General features: G+C 37.7%; 1 protein-coding gene across 1 annotated transcript in view; it reads right to left on the bottom strand.

Moving 5' to 3' along the window:
* Nucleotides 1–21590, bottom strand: part of L3MBTL4 (L3MBTL histone methyl-lysine binding protein 4) — a 331967-nt gene that overhangs the window by 151509 nt on the left and 158868 nt on the right. Inside the window, exon 13 of the mRNA XM_019755692.3 lies at nt 8363–8465. Within this exon, the coding sequence (XP_019611251.2) occupies nt 8363–8465 (103 nt within the window). The remainder of the gene's footprint in view (nt 1–8362; nt 8466–21590) is intronic.

The following is a 21590-nucleotide window of genomic DNA, read 5'->3' as shown; positions in this document are numbered from 1 at the left end:
TATCTTATCACAAATTTTACTATTGACCATGGACTAATTTTGTAATAAAATGGTATCTACTTTTAAATAGTGTACCTGGTAATATTTTTAATTTTTAAGACAATAGATTTTCTTTGTCTATATTTTACTTAGATTTTGTTTTTTAAGCTGATTTTAAATTACCAGATAATAGCATTTTGACCTCCTGCTAATTGATATAAACTGTCTCACACAAAAATAATCCAAAGTTATACCTGGCTTTCATCATAATAAGGTACGGTTTCTACAGTCTTGGAAATTCATGTAATTTGTAATTTTGTACTTAATAAGATTGTTAGAATATATAAAAGACTATAGTATCTTTGGAAATCAATGCCTCAGTTGCTATAAAACTAAGAATTCCATATGCAATCTTCTTTCTTAAAGGTAGGAAAAAAAAAGCTATAGAATTCTCTCATAATTATTTCCCAGTTCAGTAAAATCAGACATATACATTAACCTTTAAGAATTTTATAGTAATAGGTGAAAGTGATTTAAAGACCCACGGCTGATCTTTTGTTACTTCATTGAAGTCTTTACTAAATTGGATAATTAATCATGGCATTTTGAGAATTAGAAATGTTATCTAAGGTCAGATACTCTTTTTCCTTTTACTTATTAAAAATACATCTGTAAGTTTATTTTTAAATTTCCACCCAGTTCAATTTCACTATATCCTAGTAATGTAAAGTCAAAAAAAAAAAAAAAATGACAGGCTAAATGACAAATGAATAAGATAAATGTGAACATGTCATTAAGGTACTCTCTTGGCATGATAAAAGTTTTAAATGAAGGTGGCAATAAATTAAGAAGTACTGTGAATATAAAATGAAAACCATGCTTTTGAGAATTCTTTGGGCAGAGTAGTCTAATCAGCTATTATAATTTCATAAAATTTACAGAGCCAAACTAAACAAAAAATCCCTATGCAAAATCTTTTATTTTCTATGTATATCAAGAAGAAGGTGCTATTATGATGAGATAGAACACTATAGAGAGTAAGAAATAAAGTCATATACTATTAGCTGAATTATTATTTGAGGAATAAACAAAGTTTAAAAAATAAGTTAGAGAAAACATGGCAGATTGGAAATTTGAATTTATCCTCTCTCCTTGATAATAAATCCTTTCTCTCCCTACTTAAAAAAATAAATGAATGAAAGGGTATAAATGCATAAAGACAAAGCATAAGAGAATGACAGCAGCTAAAAGAAGTCAACACAGTTCTGAAGCGATAAGCTGAGAGCCAAGAGTCTAGAGGGCAGATGCCATAAAAACACACTAGGAAAAATTTGGAAGCATCGTCTCTGCTGAAAGGAGCTTACTCAGAAGAAGAGGCCTACTGCTGGTGACCGGGGGCTCTTTGGTGTTGGCCGGGTCCCTGCCTGACCCAGTCCATAAAGCTCACCAGCTGGCAGGCCCCAGGCGTACCAGCTTTCTAATGCATTTCTCTCAAGAGTGAACGCAGAGAAAGACCACCAGGATTTGAGAAATGCCTTTCATATCACAAAAAGAAGCCGCCCAACCTAACCAAACAACAAATCAAAACACGAATACTTAGGAAAAAAAAGTGGATGCAGGGAACAGAAAAACAACAGCCTCAAACATTGTCAGAATTAAGAAAAGACACACAATCCATTAAATAAGAACAGGATGCAATAAAAAACAAATCAGAGAATAAAGATGTATTCTCTGAAACTGAAAAAGAAAATCCCAGTACAGTTTAAAACTTCAATCAAGTACTGGAAGACAAAGTTGAGGAAATATTCCATAGAAGAGAACAAAAGGTAAGGATTTTAAAGCTAGGAGAGAAAATCCAAGCATTAGTGCAAAAATGCAACAGGACAACTAGAAAAGAGGGCATATTGAATAAATAATATAGGAACTTTCCCAGAAATAAAAGATGTGAATTTCCAAATTGAACCAATGAATGAATAAGGCCCATTTCAGAACACAAGGGAAAAAGAGAAAATCCTGAAACTGTCCAGGAGGTGAGATTCTTGGGTGAGGGGTGGAAGAAGAATCCTTTTTATGAACTGAAATTTGAAATGCCTTCAACATTCTGACGAAAAAGGTTTCCAACTGGAATTTGAAAAACTGCGGTTGAGGGGAGATAAAAGTGTATTTTAGCTATACTAAGTACATTCATAAACACATATATATATATACACATACATACATACATACATACATACATACATACATACATACATAACTACCTCCCACAAATCCTATCCCAAAAAGCTAAGAGAAAATAAACAGGGGAAAAGAAGACTCAGAATCCAAGAAATAAAGGATTTAACAGAAGGGAGGTAAAGGAAATTCCAGGAGGCAGGTAAGTCCCAAGAAGATGGCTGTTCAGCAAACCCTCAGAGAAACCAGTTCAGACTGGGGGACTGGGAAATGGGGACAGAAGGACTCTGGAAGGTCAGCTGCTGTGGAAAGGTGTTATTTAATGGACCACCAAATGTTCCCACGGCAGCGGAGAAGGGCTTTGGAGGTGAGAGGTAACTAAGCAGGAGTCTGAGCCTGCCTAGGGTAGGGCTGAGATGAGTCAGAGGCCCAGTGGAAGAACTTGTGCTCCAAGGTCACACTGTGATGCAACCAGGGATTGTTCACTCAAAACCCAGCCTAGCAGCAGGAGGCAGTGGAGGAAACACTATTTTTGAAGAAGAAAGGCTACTTCTAAGAATGACAGGAGATTGTTCTATCAGATTAAGAGCCCAAAGGAACTCCGCAGGCTTTGATTACAAGGAAGATCAACGATTTGAAACAAACCATGACGCGTGAAGTCAGAGCAATGGAATAAGAAACCCAAGAGCTGCACCTCTAATTCCTTCAATAAGGGGAGCCCTGATTCTCAGGACACTGCATAGACCACCCAAGATTAATTCTCAACTGTACTGGTACATATTGTTGATTATTGTAGTATTGTTGTTTTGTTCCAAAAAAACCAACTCTTGGATACTCTCACCCATTTACTGTTTTTCTGAGTTCCAATTCATTCATTTCAACTTTTAGTTTGCTCTTTCTTTCCTTTTTCTACCCATTTTCAAAATTTTTATAACTTTTCCAGTGGAATATCTAATGTTTATTTTCATTCTTTCTTGTTGTGTAGGATATAAATTTACCTCTGAACATACATTCAGTGAATATCAAATGTTCATATTTTGTGATCTCATTACACTAAATCTAGATTTTTCTGAGATTGAGGTTGGGGTCTCCTTTGAGCCCACGACTGCCTAAGTGATATTTCTGAGTGTTTTTGCATATCGTCTAGGTACTTGAGTTTTTTTCTCAACAATTTTTTGTTTTATTACATTTGGTCAAAGAATGGGTCTGAACTGTTCTGATTTTCAGAATTTATTAAATTGTCTGTGGCCTAATAGTAGATTTTCAAAAAGTGCTTGTAAGTAGGCTTTTCAGCTTGATATATATCTTTCAATCTTCTTCCTTTTTAAAATCATTTTATTCAGATTCTATGTATCTGCATTTCTGTTTTGCCTATTTAATCTGTTATAGTCTGAAATGGATGAGCTAAATAAAGCCTCTTAATATTATTCTGGTTCTCCTTATATTTCTGCAGTTATGTATTCAGTAATATGATACTACTCGTATACTATATAGTGAATAAAAACCTATACTTGTTTTAATCTCATTGTGAAATTTAACCTTGTTTATTGCAAAGACTTCCCATTTATATATGAGGAAACTGAGGCTAAGAATAGTGCGGTAATTTGCTTCATATTTCATAGTAAGTGCTAGGTCTAAAAGTCCAACTTAGGTTAGTCTGAAACCTTGAACAATAATAGAGAGACCAACACACACACACACACACACACACACACACACACACACGTCAAGGAACAGATGTGAAATGAAAACACCTGAAATAATTTCCATCATTATTCTTGAGCTGGCAAAATTATTTCAGATAAATCATGAATAGAGGCTGAGTTGTGCTAGAAGCTTCCATGAAGAACATCCAAAATGCCTTAGATTCATTTGGTTCCCTCACTGCTGAGAAGCAGTGCTCCTTTTCTATTATATTCGTGTTCTTTAGAGTGTGACACTAGTGAATGTCCTGCATCCCCGCACAGCAGCCTGGGGCTCCTGTTTCTCTGTGTAAAGAACTTAATTATTAGTTCCTAAGTAAATTACCTCTGTATGTTTTGTGTCACAGAGGCAGATCCAGTTTTCCAGAGTCTGTTTTACTCATTTAGAAAAAACAACATGTCTCATCCTGAACCCTGGTTTGAAAGTAAGTTTACATCTTGTAGTCCCAATATTATCATCTTTAAATATTTTTATTTAATAAATACACCTACCTCATTTATTTACTATGTAAATTAATTCACATGAAATGTAAATTGTGTTGTAATTGTGTGTTAAAAGTCTTATTTTCATACAAAGAAGAACTGATGCAATTTCTTTCAAATAGTGGTTTATGCAGATTCTACATGAACTCCAAACAGATGTGAATATTATTAACCCTTTCACTATTTTAATAAACATATCTGAAATCCATCTAAAAAAAATACCAAGGGTTCTACCAGATTTTTTAAAAGTGATATATATTACTTTCAAAAATCTTTAGTGATACCCTGATGTCACCATTCTCCTTGTCAGCTGTACAACACAAGGCACTGACAACTTATTTTAAGAAGATTGTTTACTTCCTTTCAAAACACCAAAGCTTCAATGTTAGAATCAGAAATTCTGACATGAATGATAAAAACAAGATTCACTATTTGCAAGTACTCCGCTGCCTCGGAGCATTTTACAGAAAAGCCACTGAAATAGCCACCTTCCTTGAAGCACAGTTCTACACTGCCAACTGTTCCCCAAGGCTTTGGAGCAGAAGTCAACTGAATTTTTTTTATATAGGCCTTAGAGAAACTGGAGGGCGATTTCCTGGTTTGAATATTTTCTTCTCTTTTTTAAAGCTAAGAATATTTGCCTAAGAATCTTCTGGGCAACAGACTGTAAAACGCACTTTGCAGACTGATGACTCTTTGGTAAAGGTACATATCTATGACGAGAGAAAAAAATACTTTCATTTTGGAATATGCAAGTTTTACTAATTTAAATGCTTCAGAAAACTCAAGCTCGAGATGATTATAATAGTATATGTGGGAGAATGCAGCAACATTTTAAAATTGTCATGTCTTCCTTACCATCTCATTGACATATAAGAAGGAAAATATATAATGATAACCTTAGGTGTGTCATGGAAAATTTCTAGCAGGTGTAGTTAGGTATGTGTGTGTGTGTGTGTATATGTGTGTGTGTGTGTATGATATTCTCAACAGATAACCACCAAAGATACATACTGAAGAACAATATTTTTCATCGTTTAGAGCTATGTAAAATTTAAACCACAAAAATAGAAATAGCATGAAAACAAACCCAAGGGATTACGAATGATATCAAAACCATTTTTGCCCAGTTGATTACAAGAGGATTTAAATAAATTCTCAAGTTACACAGTTATATAAGTAAATTGACTAACTTGCTAAATGACATTCAGAATGTGGTGACCTAGAGTGAATTAAAAACAGAACTGATAGTTTAAAAAGAAATCAATGTATGAGTATTAACTGAAACTGGGTATAGTTAGTCAATGAGGAACCCTAGCACCTCAAAGCTAAACTTGATAATGACAAACCAGTTACTGAAAATGATTAAAGTAGGAAAGACAAGTGCTCGGCACCTACTAGTGCTAACCTCAGACTACCCCTGACTTCCACCTTCCAATAACTGCCTTATAATCAACGCCAGCTCCACCAAGAAGTTTGTCTTCATGGCTTCAATACAAAATAGTGTTAAATAAAATAAAAGCTATCTATCTGCTCTTCTTTTCACAGGTAAGTTAGAATTTATTTACCTGGTGCCTTATTAATTCTATATGAAAATGCAAGTTCAAAAACATCCAGTTATCTAATTTTAGTCTTTTTCATTCTAGAGAAATGCTAACTACAGGCACTCATTTCTTCTTATTTTCTGAGGTAATGGAATTGTTAAGCTTGAAGATGTTTCTCTTACTTACATGAGCCCTGCTCTATTGTAACATGGTCTAAGACAGAAGAGTCAAGACCCAATCACAAAGGTGTTACCTCGAGCAGCCCTGTGGATTGTGAGGTCTGGATATGTAATGCCTCATGCCTTCTAGCTCCCTTAAAATGTCCTATTCTTCTCACTATCACATGTGTTCAATATTTCATTTTTTTCCCTTAAGTGTTATAGACTGACTTTCTTTAAACTCTTCTTTATTTTTATATTGTTCTTCAGAATTTCTGAGGCCAACCGTTAAAGGGCAATTGGTAGAAAAAAATCATGCCAGATATTCTCAATACTATTCATAATTAGATAGTACAAGTAAGAACAACTAGACCTCATACTGGATGAGGAAAGTTCAGGGAAGCTGCTGAAACAAAGTGGACCGTGCTCATTGTGACTTTGTTCACAATGTTTTCAGAATTCAAGCAGGAAAAAAAGAATGAGCTACACATAAGAACTGTGTGGGAGGCAAGTTGGCTGTGACGAAGTGGACAAAGAGGCCTTGAGTGAGCTATTGGCAACCTTAAGGAGCTGTCCAAGGTGGTATCTGTTATTTCAACCCCAGTGCCAAGGGAAAGTAAAGTCCAGAGAGCGCTAACGGACAGACCAACCACAACATTATGGTCTCGCTAACTTTAAGGATAATAATTCAAGTTTTGAAGGAGGCACTAAGATGGCCATTTCCTTCATCTGGAAAAACCTGTACTCAAAAATCTACTATGAGAAGGCAGAACATGGTAAACTCCCTCAGGGCTGTCTCAGGGAACTTTCTGTGCTGTCCAGTATGGCAGCCACTGGCCACACGTAGCTATCCATCGAGCACTTGAAAGGTGGCTAGTGTGACTGAGGAACTGAAGTTTTAATTTAATTTAATTATTTGTTAATTTAAACAGACACATATGACTGGTGACTACCATACTGGACTTTGCAGTTCTAGATTTAAAAACAACACATACACACACACACACACATACACACACACACACACACACACACACACACACACACACACACGAAAAATTTGAGGAAGATGATTTGTAGCCACCTATCCCAGTGGTCTGGAGAGTGGTTCTATCAACTCCAACAGGGTCCTCACCTAATACAGACCACCCTCCCAATGATGTGATCACTTTTGTCTCTTCCTTTCTCTCTTCCTCTCTCCCTCCCTCGCCCTCCCCTTACACGTTCTCTACTCTCTCTTCCTCCTTCCTTCATTAAACACTATAATGTCTCCACCATATCCAGCTTCACTCACATAATCCACGACTCCTACACATTCGCACAAGTAACAAGCATCTTTATTTCTTTTTTATGGATACTATATTATATTCTTCTCTAAGTGTTAATATTATATTTATACATATAACGATCATCTATGCTATTTGGGAGTGTTTACCATTATTTCTTATAGTAACACGTGCTTTGATTCATTTAGAACTGTTTTAAGCACTGGTTTCCAGAATTACAACCACCTGAGAAAACAAGGACTTCTGTTTGGATCTCTTTTATTCAAACACATGTTTTCTTGCTTCATATATTATATGATTTATTCTTTTCTCTTTATACTTGTCTATGATGTTTGTTTTATATATTTGTGTGTTTGGACAAATTGAATGTCAACTCTGTTCAGCTTTAATTTACATATTCTGTAAGTAGATCACCAATATGAATAATTCATCTACACATTATTTTACCAATTGATGGAGACAGAAAAAGCAATAAAAACTTACATACATTTATTTGTACTTATTTTTTGTTACAAGCACTGTCCTTTCCATACTATTATCAAATATTTAAAGCATGGGTATATTCTGCAGAATAATTTCACATTTATTATTTTCTATTCTGTCACAGAATTATCTTATCTTCAAATGAATAAGAAATAGAGAAAAAGAAATAGGGGCAAGGCGAAAACAAGAGGAGAAAAGGCAAGAAGTTCTGGAATTTCTCTAAAGAAAGCAAGGCCCAGTAGCTGTGTGGAGAAAATTCATGATTGGGGTGGGACATAGGTGGTGAGTGTATCCTATGGAGCGTGCCCTTAAGAGCAGAGGTGCTGGGAAGTGACGTGCATCTGAGCAAGGCCTCAGAAGTCCAAGAAGATTCTAGAAAGGTGGAGGTTGGCAGACAGCAGAAAATGTCAAGGAAAGGCCTTAGGAACACAGAGAAGGCAGTATGACAAGGAGTTGTCTGGCCCCAAGAGAGTCATTTATGATGCTACCTATAGCTGCTAATCTGCATAATGTTTTAATTTATCCCTGAAACAGTTTAAAGAAGAAAAAGTTACCTGTGATGTCCTGAATACCGTGGCCCACGGATATGGCCTATTCCTCGGCACCCTGGAGTAGGACAAACAGCTTGACCTGGAAGGATTTTCACATCATTTGCTCCTTCAGGAAGTAAAAGAACATACTTTGAAAACACCCTTAGTAAAGAAGAACTAGAAAGACTAATGTATGTGAATAATATTCATTGAGACTTTACAAATTAAAAACAAACCATCACCAAAAAACACTTATTGGGTACTTGTGATGTTTTATAAAATGATTTAGCAGAATGTATCATTGTTGCAATAGATAACACTAACAGCAACTAATATCAGAAGCAGAGCAAAATAAATCTGCATTGAAGAAATTTAAGAAAAAACAAATATGAGAACATTCACTTATCTCTTTCAGAAAATAATACTGGCAATGGCAACACAGCTATGAGGGCAGAATGTGAGAGCATGAAGTCTGGTTTGTGGTTTTCATTATACTCTCACTCAACCACAGCAAGGCTCTCCCAAATCCTGGACAGAAACGGCACTAGCAATTGAGGTATGCCAACGACAGCAAACATGGCCCTACCTATGCTTCCTTAATCAGCTGTCAAAGACAGCTAAAAAAAGAACTGCTTGACTCGTATTACACTACTCCACACCACACCACACACAACTCCACAAACCACACCACCCCACACACCCCACACACCACACACACACTACACCCCATCCCACATCCCACATTACACCACACACACCACACATCACACCACATACCACACCACACATCGTACCACACCATACCCCATACCACACCCCATATTACACCACACACACACCACACCACACACCACACAATATACATCACACCACGCACCACACTGCACCACACAGCTTACAACCCCACACACCATACCACACACCACACCACACACATATATAACCACTGCAGGCCAGAGATGAATTCTGTCAAACCTAAGAGACAATCCATCTCTAAAGATGATCAGGATTTAAACCTCCTTGCTCTGTTTTGTGATTTTCCTCAGTATGCCCTCCCCTCCCTCCCCTTTCTTCCACATAGATATCAGCTCAGGTCCTGGAATGTTCTATCCCATACTGTCACACTGTCTGGGTATTATTTCCCTGACAATCCCACACTTTCCTTCTCCCTCCCCAGCTCTCAGACTTCCATTTTCTGTACAAGCACCCTATTTCCTTGTCCTCATTTCAATACTTTCTCCATTTCCTAGCTCTAACTTTATCTAGCTGTTAGTTGAAGATAGTGCATGCTGCAGCTTTCTTCAGGAGAAAATGTTCATTTTCTCATGCCCTATGTCTCAGGATTGGTAGGGACATCAGTGCCCTATTTTCCTCCCACTGCCTCTTCTAGACTACATACACGTCTCTCATGTTCTTTAAGACACCTGTTCTTCTGAGGCTGACGGCACAGGGCTCCATCACCACTAGCCCTCTCATTGCTCTTACCCATTTGCCTCTGGCACCCACCTCACTCAGGGAAGCCTGTAGCCACCACTTACTGTGTTCTACTCTGCCCCAGCTCCAGCAATCGCCCAAGACACCCTCAATATGCACACAGTCACACCATCTACTATGCTGCCCTCATAGATCACTAACCAACTCTTTTTCAGTGGCTTTTCCCCCAAATCCATCTGGGCCACACACAGAAAGAAAACCTTCTGGATCTTGTCATTACCAAAATGACACTGCTTCTAAAGATCACTAAGCAAACAGTTTATCTGACGACAAAATCCTATCCTTCCAGATTGCTTGCTCAGGTATCATCATTGCTGATGATGTTCTCAAAATCATTGGAATTTCCAGGCTACTATTTTACCTTCTTTTCCCATCATCAATTATCAATCACCTTTCGTCATAACTCCTTTCCCTCGTCTTAGAATCTATCAACCAGTATTTGACCCTCTATTGCAAATAACTTAAATTCCTTTGCCGTTCTAACCTTTTGTCACAGGTGGCTGTTAAAAAAAAGCCAACCATGGATCAACTGTACTATACTGCTGCTCTGTGTTTTGTATAGCTAAGTTCTCTTGGGGAAAGAATTATACAACAGTGCAGATTAATTGTTACCAAAACTACTGTCTTCAATATCACCCGAGCCACTCTATACTCTCCCAGCCTTCCTCTAATCTCTACCCTTTGGCTCTCAGTAGCTGAGCTTGCCTGCATCTTCACTGAGAAAACAGGAGCTTGCTCATCTGTGAACCATCATTTCATTTCCCTCTTTCCTTTCTATCGCAATGAAGAGCACATTCTCCCCTCTCCAAAGCAAACCCCTCATCGTTTATATTTGGATCTTATCCTCCTCATTCTCCAGGATCTTTAGGTGATCATATATTCTAATCGCTCCTGGACTATTAAATCCTTTTTACCAACATTTGAACATACTCCAGTGTCCCCCATTATAAAAAGAAAGACAAAAACAAAACAGAAAAGAAAAGTTTAAAACTCTACTTGGAACTCACATTCCCCTTTACTGCTGTTCACTCTTTTCCCCCTTCGTAGCTAAACTTCTCATCAAAGAAGTTACCCCTCTTTCATCACATCTCACTTCTCAAACCACATCAATCTTCTAAGGTCAGTCATGACCTTTATGCATTAAGCCCAACATGCACTGCTGAGTATGCATCACACTCATTTTCTTGGTACTATTAATCACTATCTCTTTCTTGAATTGTTATTGTCCACTGGCTGTGGGAACGTCACACTCTGACTTTTCCTCCTACATACTGGCATTCTCTTGTGATCTATTTTGCCAGTATTTTCTCCTCTAGTTTACCTTAAAACATCAGAGAACCCCACGTTTTCTTCCTGGGCTATCCATTTCTACAGCTTCATTTACCAACTGTATGCTACAGATGCTCCTAGGCTACAGCCCAGATACTCTTTATGCTCCAGATGAATACTTTCAACTCCAATACATGTCCACTGGGATCTCCTAAAGGCATTTCAAACTCAACAGGTTCAAAACTGAAGTCATCATCTTGTCCCCAACCTTCTTTTCCTCTCTAGCTGCTCAGCCCAATAAACAGCATCACGCTCTAGGCCAGAAACCTGGAGGTAATCCTTGGCACCGCCTCTCCCTAATTTCACCCTCATGTGACTTCCAATTAATTCTCCATCTCTTAAATATTTCTTTAACCTGCCAATTTATCTTCATCACGACTGTGAATGGTCTAATCCAAGTCATCATCATCTCCCACTTGGAGAATTTCCATCGCCATTCTTTACTCACTCTAACCTATTCTCCATCAGGGAACTAGAGTGACACTTGCAAAACACAAATCTAACCATATCACTTCTCCGTTAGCACCTTTTAATAGCTTGCCATTGTTGTTAGAATTACATCTAAAAGCCTTAGCCTGGCCTACCTGATCTGACTCCTATATACCTCTTCAGATAAATGTCATTTGACTTTTCTCCATATTCAGTATTCTGCATCTGGTCTTTTCTGTCCCTTGAGCCCACCTGAGTCTTCCACAATTTAGGACATTTGCATGTTGAGATGAGATTCCTATGTATAAGCCTGGATAGCTCCTATTTATCTTTCAGGTCGCAGCTTAGATTTCACTTCCTCAAGCTACCTTCCAGGAGTATGTTAGGTTCCCATTTTATATAGCATTTACCTCAAAGACAAATTAAATGATTATTTGTTTAACGTTTATCACTTTTATTAGACTATAAGCTGCAAAACTGTGTATTTCATCATTGTGCCACCAGTACCTAGTCTGACACATAGTTGGTGCTCAGGAAACGCTTACGGAATGAACAGATGAGTATTCCATAATTTTTCCCTCAAGATGCTCTTGGTCCAGAAAAGAAGCTTCTATATAAACTAGAATTTTGCATTACAGTGTGATTATGTTACACAAAAATACTGACTGAGGCTCAGTTCCAATGTGTGGTGATATTAAAAGATATATTTATACCTCAAATATATATATATACACGTATATGTATATATGTATACATATATGTATATACGTATACATATACATATATGTGTATATATATATATATATATACCTCAAATGTATATATATATATATATATATATATATATATATATATACCTCAGACATGTCATATATATATATGTGTGTGTGTGTGTGTGTGTGTGTATATATATATATATATTTTTTTTTTTTTTTAAAGGAAGGCACAGCTCATAGTGACCCATGTGGGGATCAAATCAACAACCTTCATTTTATTAGCAACATGCTGTAACCAACTGAGCTAACCGGCTACCCCGGTTAAAATTTTCAAACAATAAGAAAGTATGTCTTACACACTTATGCTCTCACAACTTCACAAAACAGCCTGAGGGATAAAGAGAAATAAGAGCTGCCCTATCTAAAGGTAGCTTTTGGAAACAGCATTAAAAAGAAAACAATTTTTATTTATGGTTAAGATAACAGAGTAGGTAAACTCTGTGTTTGCATCCTCTCATAACCACATCAAAATTAGAACTAAACTCCATCACTGAAGTCTAGCTGAACAGAACTCCTACAACTAAGGATATACAGAAGAAGCCACCTCCAAACTGGTAGGAGGGACGGAGACATAGAACGGGCTGATTCCACACCCAGGTGTGCCAATTAAAATTCAGGAGGGCTATCTCATCTGTGGAGGTTTCCCTAAACCCCCAGAGGAGCAAGGGATCCCAGCCCCACACCAAACTCCCCAGGTGAGTGTTCCAGTGACAGGGAGAGAAGTCCCCAAACTTCTGGTTGTGAAAACCAGCGAGATTGGGGCTGAGTGAGATGAGGGTGGCTGGAGTCTCAGGTCCTCCACTTAAAGGGCCTACAGATGGACTTATTGGCTAACAGACTCACTGACTCCGAGCTCCAGTGGCTGGGACAGCAGCTAGAAATGCCCCAGGGACACATGGGGAGGAACTGAATTGTCTGGCTTCAGGGAGATGTCTGGAGGGGCAGCTTTCTCCCTGACAGAGGAGCTGGCAGAAGCCATTGTCTCTTTGTTGAGCTCTCCTCCCTCCCCCCTCACCTGAGACCCTGTGCCACCCAACCTACAGGCCCACCCAAGCCACTTCCAGTGGCTTTTCCATACAAATGGCCAGACTTGGCTCATGTTGTGGAACTTCTTAAAATCTCTCAAAGGTTTAAAAATCCCAAACAAGCAGCATCTGGACTGGGTGTGCCCCATACATCTTGCTAAAGCAGCCTCAAGCCCGGCACTAGCAGCAGCTAGCCTTAGTTTACAGCTTAGCTTCTCCCAGACACCTCCAAGACCAGTACAAAGGGCAACCAACTGCAAATCACTTTGTAGTTCATACCAAGTGGCCCCAAGCAGAACACAGGCAACAGATGAACTTGGCCTGCAACAGAGCCCACCCCCCCGCACCCCTCCCCCCACCTACCGCCCAAGAGGTCCCAGAACAAACACACCTGGTAGTCAGCTTCAGACCACACCAGAGTATCACCCAACCACATTCACAAAAAGTAACACCCGAAGGGCAGACTGGACAGGCACCAGAGCCCCGCTAAAGCAACTTAAGCTCCATAGGGTCAGCCCCTGCACAACAGCTCTTCCACTATAACCACGGCCAGTCCTCAAAACAAATCAGACTGAGGGGCAATCCCTCCCATTGACATGCAAACAGCTACCAAGATTCAATTACATCAGGAGGGCACACACAACCCACACGCGGGACACACCTGGAACACCTGGCTCAGGTGACCAGGGAGACTGTGCCACTGGGCCCCACAGCATACCTACTACATAAGGCCACTCTTCCAAGACTAGGAGACATAGCAGCTCTACCTAATATGTAGAAACAAACACAGGGAGGCAGCCAAAATTCAGAGACAAAGAAACATGTCCTAAATGAAAAAACAGAACAAAGGTCCAGAAAAATTACTAAACAAAATGGAGACAAGCAATTTACCAGAAACAGTTGTTCAAAACACTGGTTATAAGGATGCTTAATTATCTCAGTGAGCACTTCAACAAACAGACAGGAAACATAAAAATGGAGATAGAAAACAAAAAAGAATCAGTCAGAAATGAAGATGCAATAACTGAAATGAAGAATACATTAGAGGGAATCAACAGATTAGATGAAGCAGAAGATTGAATTAGCAATTTGGAAGACAGGTATCAAAAAACCCCCAATCAAAACAGTGAAAAGAAAAAAGAATCGAAAGATTGAAGATAGTTTAAGGGGCCTCTGGGTCAACATCAAGCATAATAATATTGGCATTATAGGGATACCAGAAAGAGAAGAGAGACAGCAAGTAATTAAAAACCTATTTGAAGAAATAATGACAGAAAACTCTCCTAACCTGGTGAAGGAAATGGACATACAAGCCCAGGTAGCACAGAGAATCCCAAACAAGATGAACCCAAATAGGCCCACATCAAGACACATTATAATTAAAATGGCAAAGGTTAAAGACAAAGAACCTTAAAAGCAGCAAGAGAAAAGCAGTTAGTTAGCTATGAGGGAGATCCCTTAAGACTGTCAGCTGATTTCTCAACAGAAACTTCGCGGGCCAGAAGGTGTTGGCAGAAAATAATAAAAAAGATGAAAAGCAAACATCTGTAACTAAGATTACTCTACCCAGCAAAGCTATCATTTAGAATCGAAGGAGATATAAAGAGTTTCCCAGACAAGGAAAAGCAAAAACAGTTCATCACCAGTAAACCAGTATTACAAGAAATGTCAAAGGGATTTCTTTTAAAAGGGGAAGAAGAAAAAAAGATCAACAATATGAATAATAAAATGGCAACAACTACATATCTGTCAATAATTATTTTCAATATAATTGGGTTAAATGCTCCAATCAAAAGACATAGGGTGGTTGAATGGATAAGAAAACAAGACCCTTACATATGCTGCCTACAAGAGACTCATTTCAGATCAAGAGACACACACAAATGGAAAGTAAAGGGATCAAAAAAGATATTTCATGAAAATGGAAACAAACAAACAAAAAAAGTTGGAGGGGCAATACTTATACTAAATGAAACAGACTTTAAAACAAAGCCTAAAACAAGTGACAAAAAAGGACCCAGTAATCTCACATCTCGGTATTTAACTGAAGAAACCCAAAAGACTACTTCGAAGAGACATGTGCATCTATGTGTTCTTTGCAGAATTATTTACAATGGCCAAAAAATGGAGGCAACCTGGCGGTCCACCAGTGGATGAATGGGTAAAGAAGAGGTGGTACATATATTAATGGTATATTACTCAGCCATAAAAAAAGAATGAAATCTTGCTATCTGCAACAACATGGATGGACCTAGAAGGTATTGTGCTGAGTGGAGTAAATCAGGTAGTGAAAGACAAATGTCATATGATTTCACTTAATATGTGGAATCTAAAGAACAAAATAAATGAACAAACAAAGCAGAAACAAACTCACAGATATAGAGAATATTTTGATGCTTGCCAGATGGGAGCAGGTTTGGGGGGACAGGTGAAAAAGGGGAAGGAATTAAGAAGTACAAATTGGTAGTTTCAAAATAGTCATGGGGATGTAAAGTATAAGGAATATAGTCAGTAATATTGTAATAATTACACATGATGTCAAATGGGTACTAGATTTATCAGGATGATCACTTCATAAGTTATATAGTGTAACCACTATGCTGTACACCTAAAACTAATATAATATTGTATGTCAACTGTAATTGAACATTTTTTTAAATATTAAAAAAAATAAAAATTTTAAACAAATCTAAGAAATTAATATTCAAAAATTGTAAACAAGTTCTTAATTAAGAAGTATTCTTGTGTTAGTCAATAAAAAGATCTATGAGAAAAGCAACACAGAATGTAAAGAGACATTTCTCCAAACTTAGCCTCACAATGCATTACGAAGGCCACAATCACAAAAGCCTGGAATATTAAACCCATATGAAAACCAACCAACACACAAATACTTTCCATCAGCCAGCTGAGATGTCACTCTGTGTGGACAACATTCCAGTAAACTTCAGATGAATACTACTTAGTGTTTTCTTTCTTTTTTTTTTTTTAATGACTATTTTAAAGCATTTGATTAAAAGGTTTAAAGTGATATTTTAGATATTTTTCAATGCATACTGATCTCCAGAGCCCTGAATGGATGTCATAATTCTTTCCTTATTAGATCTGTAAGGAGAGGTATGACTTCAACTTTTGGGAGAAAAATTATTACATTAAGATTTGCAGCAAGAGACATAAAAAAGGAGTCAAGAACATGAAAAAAATGCACAGAATGTAACAATTTCCTTGGTAAATTTTGTATAATGTTTAATGGTTTAACTCAATGATGAATTAGACAGAGAGTGCTTTGTGGGGGAAAAGAAACCTGTAAATTCTACAATCCTTCCTATTATTGTCTCTAGGATGAAGGGAGCCTATGATAAAGTTAATTTTTATCATAGGCACCAAGAAAATAACTGCATTTTCCCTAAGAATATCTTACTTGTAACTTAAATAATTAAGGCACTAGAAAAACATGTCCTCACCTTGAAATCACTTCTTCATAGAGACTGTCCTTGACCTTATTACCCTTTTTTTGCCTTCTTTGTACCACTTTACAGGAAATCGTTTTCCTAGTTTACCTGTTTATTACCTCCCTTCGCTAGAGTGAGGGCATTGACTTTGATTTACCACTGTATCCCCAGCACCCTACTACAGCAGCGACTGGCACATATTAGATACTGAATAAGTACATTTTATGAATGAATAAAGAATCATAAAGACAACAACAATTAACATCTGTAAGCATTATTTTGGTGTATCCTGACCAGAATAATCAGCATTTTATTCTTATTTCAGAGGTTGGCATGTCTAAAATCAATCTCTAGTTTTCTATTTCTAAATATTATAAGCTACTTGCTATATCAAGCAGCATTAATAACTTCTGATTTATTCCAAGTCTTCAATGAAAATTTTACTCAGGCAGGAGTAAATCGAATTGCAGAGTTCTTTCTGCAAGGACAACAAAGAAATGGAAAACATACTTATAAACTGGAAGTTATCTGAGTAATGAACGATGCTTCACACTCACATTATATGTAGTAAAATGTCCTTGTGGATCCCCAAATGGAACTACATGGTTGCCATAAGTAGCCAGGCCAGGCACTGTAGTTATTCACCCAACATCCATTCCCTCCTTTCTTGCTGACCAAAACCTGATGTGGGTCAGGGCAGCAATGTGTCCAACTAAAAATATTGGCTTTCTCAGCACCTCTCACATCCAGACATGGTCATTTGACATTGTCCTGGACCATAAGACCTAAGGGAAAGGCAATATAAAGATGTCTACAAGTGCTGTTCTTTCGTACTAAAAGGGCAAGGGTGACACCGGTGCTCTTTGTCCATTTCCTCCTTCTTTGACCTTCACAGAATGCAGATGTAAGAGCTCACGAGGTGACAAGCACAAAAGCAGAAGTGTCGAAGAAGGCAGAGAGTAAAGGAAGGATGAGCCTAGATCCAGGACATGCCAGAGGGTACCTAGCACATCAGTGTCTGTCATGTAGGAAAAACAACACTCTTTTTGTTTCAGCCATTGTAAACAGATTTTTGTGTTACTTGCAGCTGAAAAATCCCTAGTATAAAACAGCAATTTTATTTTATTTGTTCTTTTGTGAAATCAATTGTTCAAAAACAAAAACTAGGAGTGCTATGGGTATTAAATCTATTGTCATGTAAAGATGATGTAAGATATAAAGGGCAAAATCAAGAAATAAAAGAGACTGAACTCATCTCTAGAAAATGAGAAAAAAACTGTCCTTTATTTCAAAATGGCGCAAACTAGCAACCATGAGTCATATGAATGGAAAGGCTTATTATTCCACCCAGAATGTGTTAGAAGCTGAGATCAGCTTCCTCCTTCTGAGTAGAAAGCAGTTTCCTCTCAGAATTGTATCTTATTTAGTGTAGAGCTGACCCAGAGCAGAATGACAATACTGACACTGATTGAAGCAAATTAAATACATATGAGTTCCAGACTGATGTTGGCCAGCATCAGACAATAAGGACCAAGCAGCAGCATTCTTATCCTTATTTCAACACTAGTAATTACCCACTGCTGAAAAAGCATTCAGTTCAACCTGATTCATTTAGGAAGTGTTTTATAGAGAAATAACATTAGCACTGGGTGGTAATATCCACTAGACGGTATACAGAAAAGTGGACCAAATTTAAATGTCACTGATAACAGATGAGTTAAAATACTTTATTTCTTCTTATGTTTTAAATAAAAATAACCACTGAGGTATTAGGTGTCTGTTACATGCCAGGCAGTAACCCTGGTGCTATTGATATGTCAGCACACCAAATAGAAAGACCTGTCCCCTTGGAGCTTACCTTTTGGTGCCAAAGACAGAATAAACAATCAAAAAATGGGATGTAATGTCAGGCAGTGATGGTGGTAGGAGGATGTATAAAGTGGGTGAGGAAGAGAAAGTGATGGAGTAGGCATGGGAATGCTTTTTAAGGCAAAGTGGTCAGGATGAAGTCCTGACATTTGAACACAGAATAAAGGCATGAGACAGCCTAAGATGACAACAGGAAGGCCAGTGTGGTTGGAGTCACACGGACAATGAAAAGGGTGCAAGAGATGAGATCACCTGGGCCAAAGCGAAAGGGTCTCCCTTGTATGCTGGGTTAGATGGGAGACACTGGAAAGAATAGAGGGGGGACTGAATCAATAAGAAAATAATTATTGGGGTCCCATTCTTTGAGAAGTGTTTACTTTTACTGGAAACTGGTAAAGGGCTTGAAGCGGGCTTTGCACTGTGGCTGCAACTAGAGGTAATAATACACTGATGGCATCCGTATGTGGTGTTTAAAGCCGTGGACTAGATGAGGTCCCACAGTTAGTGTGGATGGAGGGGAGCAGAGGCCTGAGGACTGAGTTCTGAGAAACACAGTATGCAGAGACTAAAAAGGGTGAGAAAGGAGCAGCCAGGGCAGTGAAAAGCCAGGAGAAATGCATCCTTCACAGAGAAGGCCCATGAAGACAGCCTGCCAACAAGGGAGTCAGTGGGTGCGCACAAAGGCACCAAGGAATGAAGAAGAAATGCACACTAGCCAGTGCGCAGGGCTGCGATGACCAGAACAGGAACATTTCCAGTGAACAGACACAATGAACAAGCTGAACTGAAGTTCAAAAGAGAATGGGAGAGAAAAAAGGGGAACGTGACAGCTTAATCAACTATTTTGAGGAGTTTTTATATAAAAGGTGGCACAAAAATGGGTTTGTAGTCAAGAAACCATTTTTATTATTTCTTCCTTTCTTCCTTCCTTTCTTTCTTTCTTTCTTTCTTTTTCTTTTTTCTTGAGTGATGATGGGAATATTTCAGTAGAAGGAAAATTTGATAATGCAGAGAAAAAGGGTGTAATTTTATGGCCAGGTCCTTAAGTGGGCACAAGGGAACAGACTGGAGGCCAGTGAGGACTGACTGCTGACAGAACAGGGACTCTCACCAATTTCAGTGCAAGGGGAGGCAAAGCATTTATGTACAGAGGAGGGTGTGCTGGTAGATCGGGTAGGAGGATGACCAAATTGTCCTGAGAGCTTTTATTTTCTCAGCAAGAAAAGGCAGTAAGATCATCAGTGGAGACTAAGAATGGAGCAAGGGATGCAACAGTATTAAATCAAGAAATAAAAATAAATATTTAAATATATGCATGTTCTCAATTCAAATAATTAAGCTTTCGCTGTCTTTATTTTGGACTGGAAACTTTTACATTAGTATCCTGAGTTTTTTCCCACCCCATCCCCAGGAAATTTATATTATGGTTTGCTTAGAAGATTTAATGAAATAATTATCCTTGAACATTAGAGAATGCGAATAATAAGCATATCTTTCAAACTGAAATTATAGGTTAATCATACTTATTCTCCATCTCCTAATAAAATAGGGACAATCAATACCCATTGTGCTATAATAATGAGTTTCTCAAAAAGAAGAAAAAAACAGTGTAACTAAACACCATGGATGCTTGTACTAGATTTCAGGCTATCAGATTTCATGACATATAAATTAAATAGAACAATAGTTTTGTGAAATGGAAATGCAACAAGATAATTAAAAAACAAAAAAGGTTTCCAAAAATGTGAATGTTAGACTTACTTGATCATCTAGAAAAACCTTTAAAATATAACAATGGCAGTATTAGCAGAGGAAGGTAAACTAACCATCTACCTAATGCAGGAAAACATTTAGAAATGTGCTAGTCCTGAAAGAGTAGTGAATACAATAATACTACTAATTCTACCACACAGAAACAATCACTTGGTAAGGAAAGAGTGCAAAAGCAATGGACAGTTTTCTAAATGACCCTTCCACAGATCTGACAGAACTTCTGAGCAGTTATGATAAAAAGTGAAACATGGTATATTGCACTTTGCTCAGTATTTAAAGAAAGACAACAGAACAGCTGGCAAAGATTTTCTTAGCAAGTCCGATAAAATGTATTTATCACATGTTGAGCTTTAGAGACAGAATCATATGGTGGGTAACTGGTTAATTATACAAGGATCCCAGCAAATGAGGATCTTGTTTCAATATGGGTACAGTATCACGGAGACCAGGGGTTTGCTAGTAAAAGGAACGATCCCACCTGAGCTATCTGGATGAAACGTCTTCGATCTGGTGTGTACTGACATATGCCACTATAAAGAACAGGGACAAGACTGAGGAACGTGAGAATGGTGTTAACTGATATACGGCTATACTGACATTAAAGCAGAAAGAAAGAAATATAGATTTGTTTCTCATTCAAACGTGTCACACTAGCATTCTGAAGTAAAGAATTTGTACCATCAATTATATCACAACTATTTAAATATAGAAAACCAGGCCCTTTTTATATTACTGAACAGCACAGGCCTTCATAAATTGCCAACCTGTTCTGTAACCCAGTTTTTAACCATTAAAAAATCAGGAAAATGACACTCTTGATTTATGCAAGAAAATAAATGGGAAAGGTCCACATAGATAATGCAGAAGTACAGAATTTTAAGAGTAGGAAAAAACTTTAGGGATTATTGGCTCACAAAAATTTGGTTTAATTTGTTAATTTGTAACTAAACTAAACAGAATTAAACTTATGTCTAACTGATAAACTTATTGTGAGTGACTGAGGGCAATACGGCATCTAACAGCATTTAATACAAATACTCTTTCATTAGACTGTCCTATTTCATTTTTTTCCTATTATTTTAAGAAAAATCAAAGCGGATGCACT

The sequence above is a fragment of the Rhinolophus sinicus genome, chromosome 4, assembly GCF_057876585.1.
Source record: "Rhinolophus sinicus isolate RSI-liver-muscle chromosome 4, RSI-T2T, whole genome shotgun sequence".
In the NCBI taxonomy this organism is placed as follows: Eukaryota; Metazoa; Chordata; class Mammalia; order Chiroptera; family Rhinolophidae; genus Rhinolophus; species Rhinolophus sinicus.
Note: the sequence above shows the minus strand (reverse complement) of the source record. Positions and strands in the feature narration are given on the sequence as shown.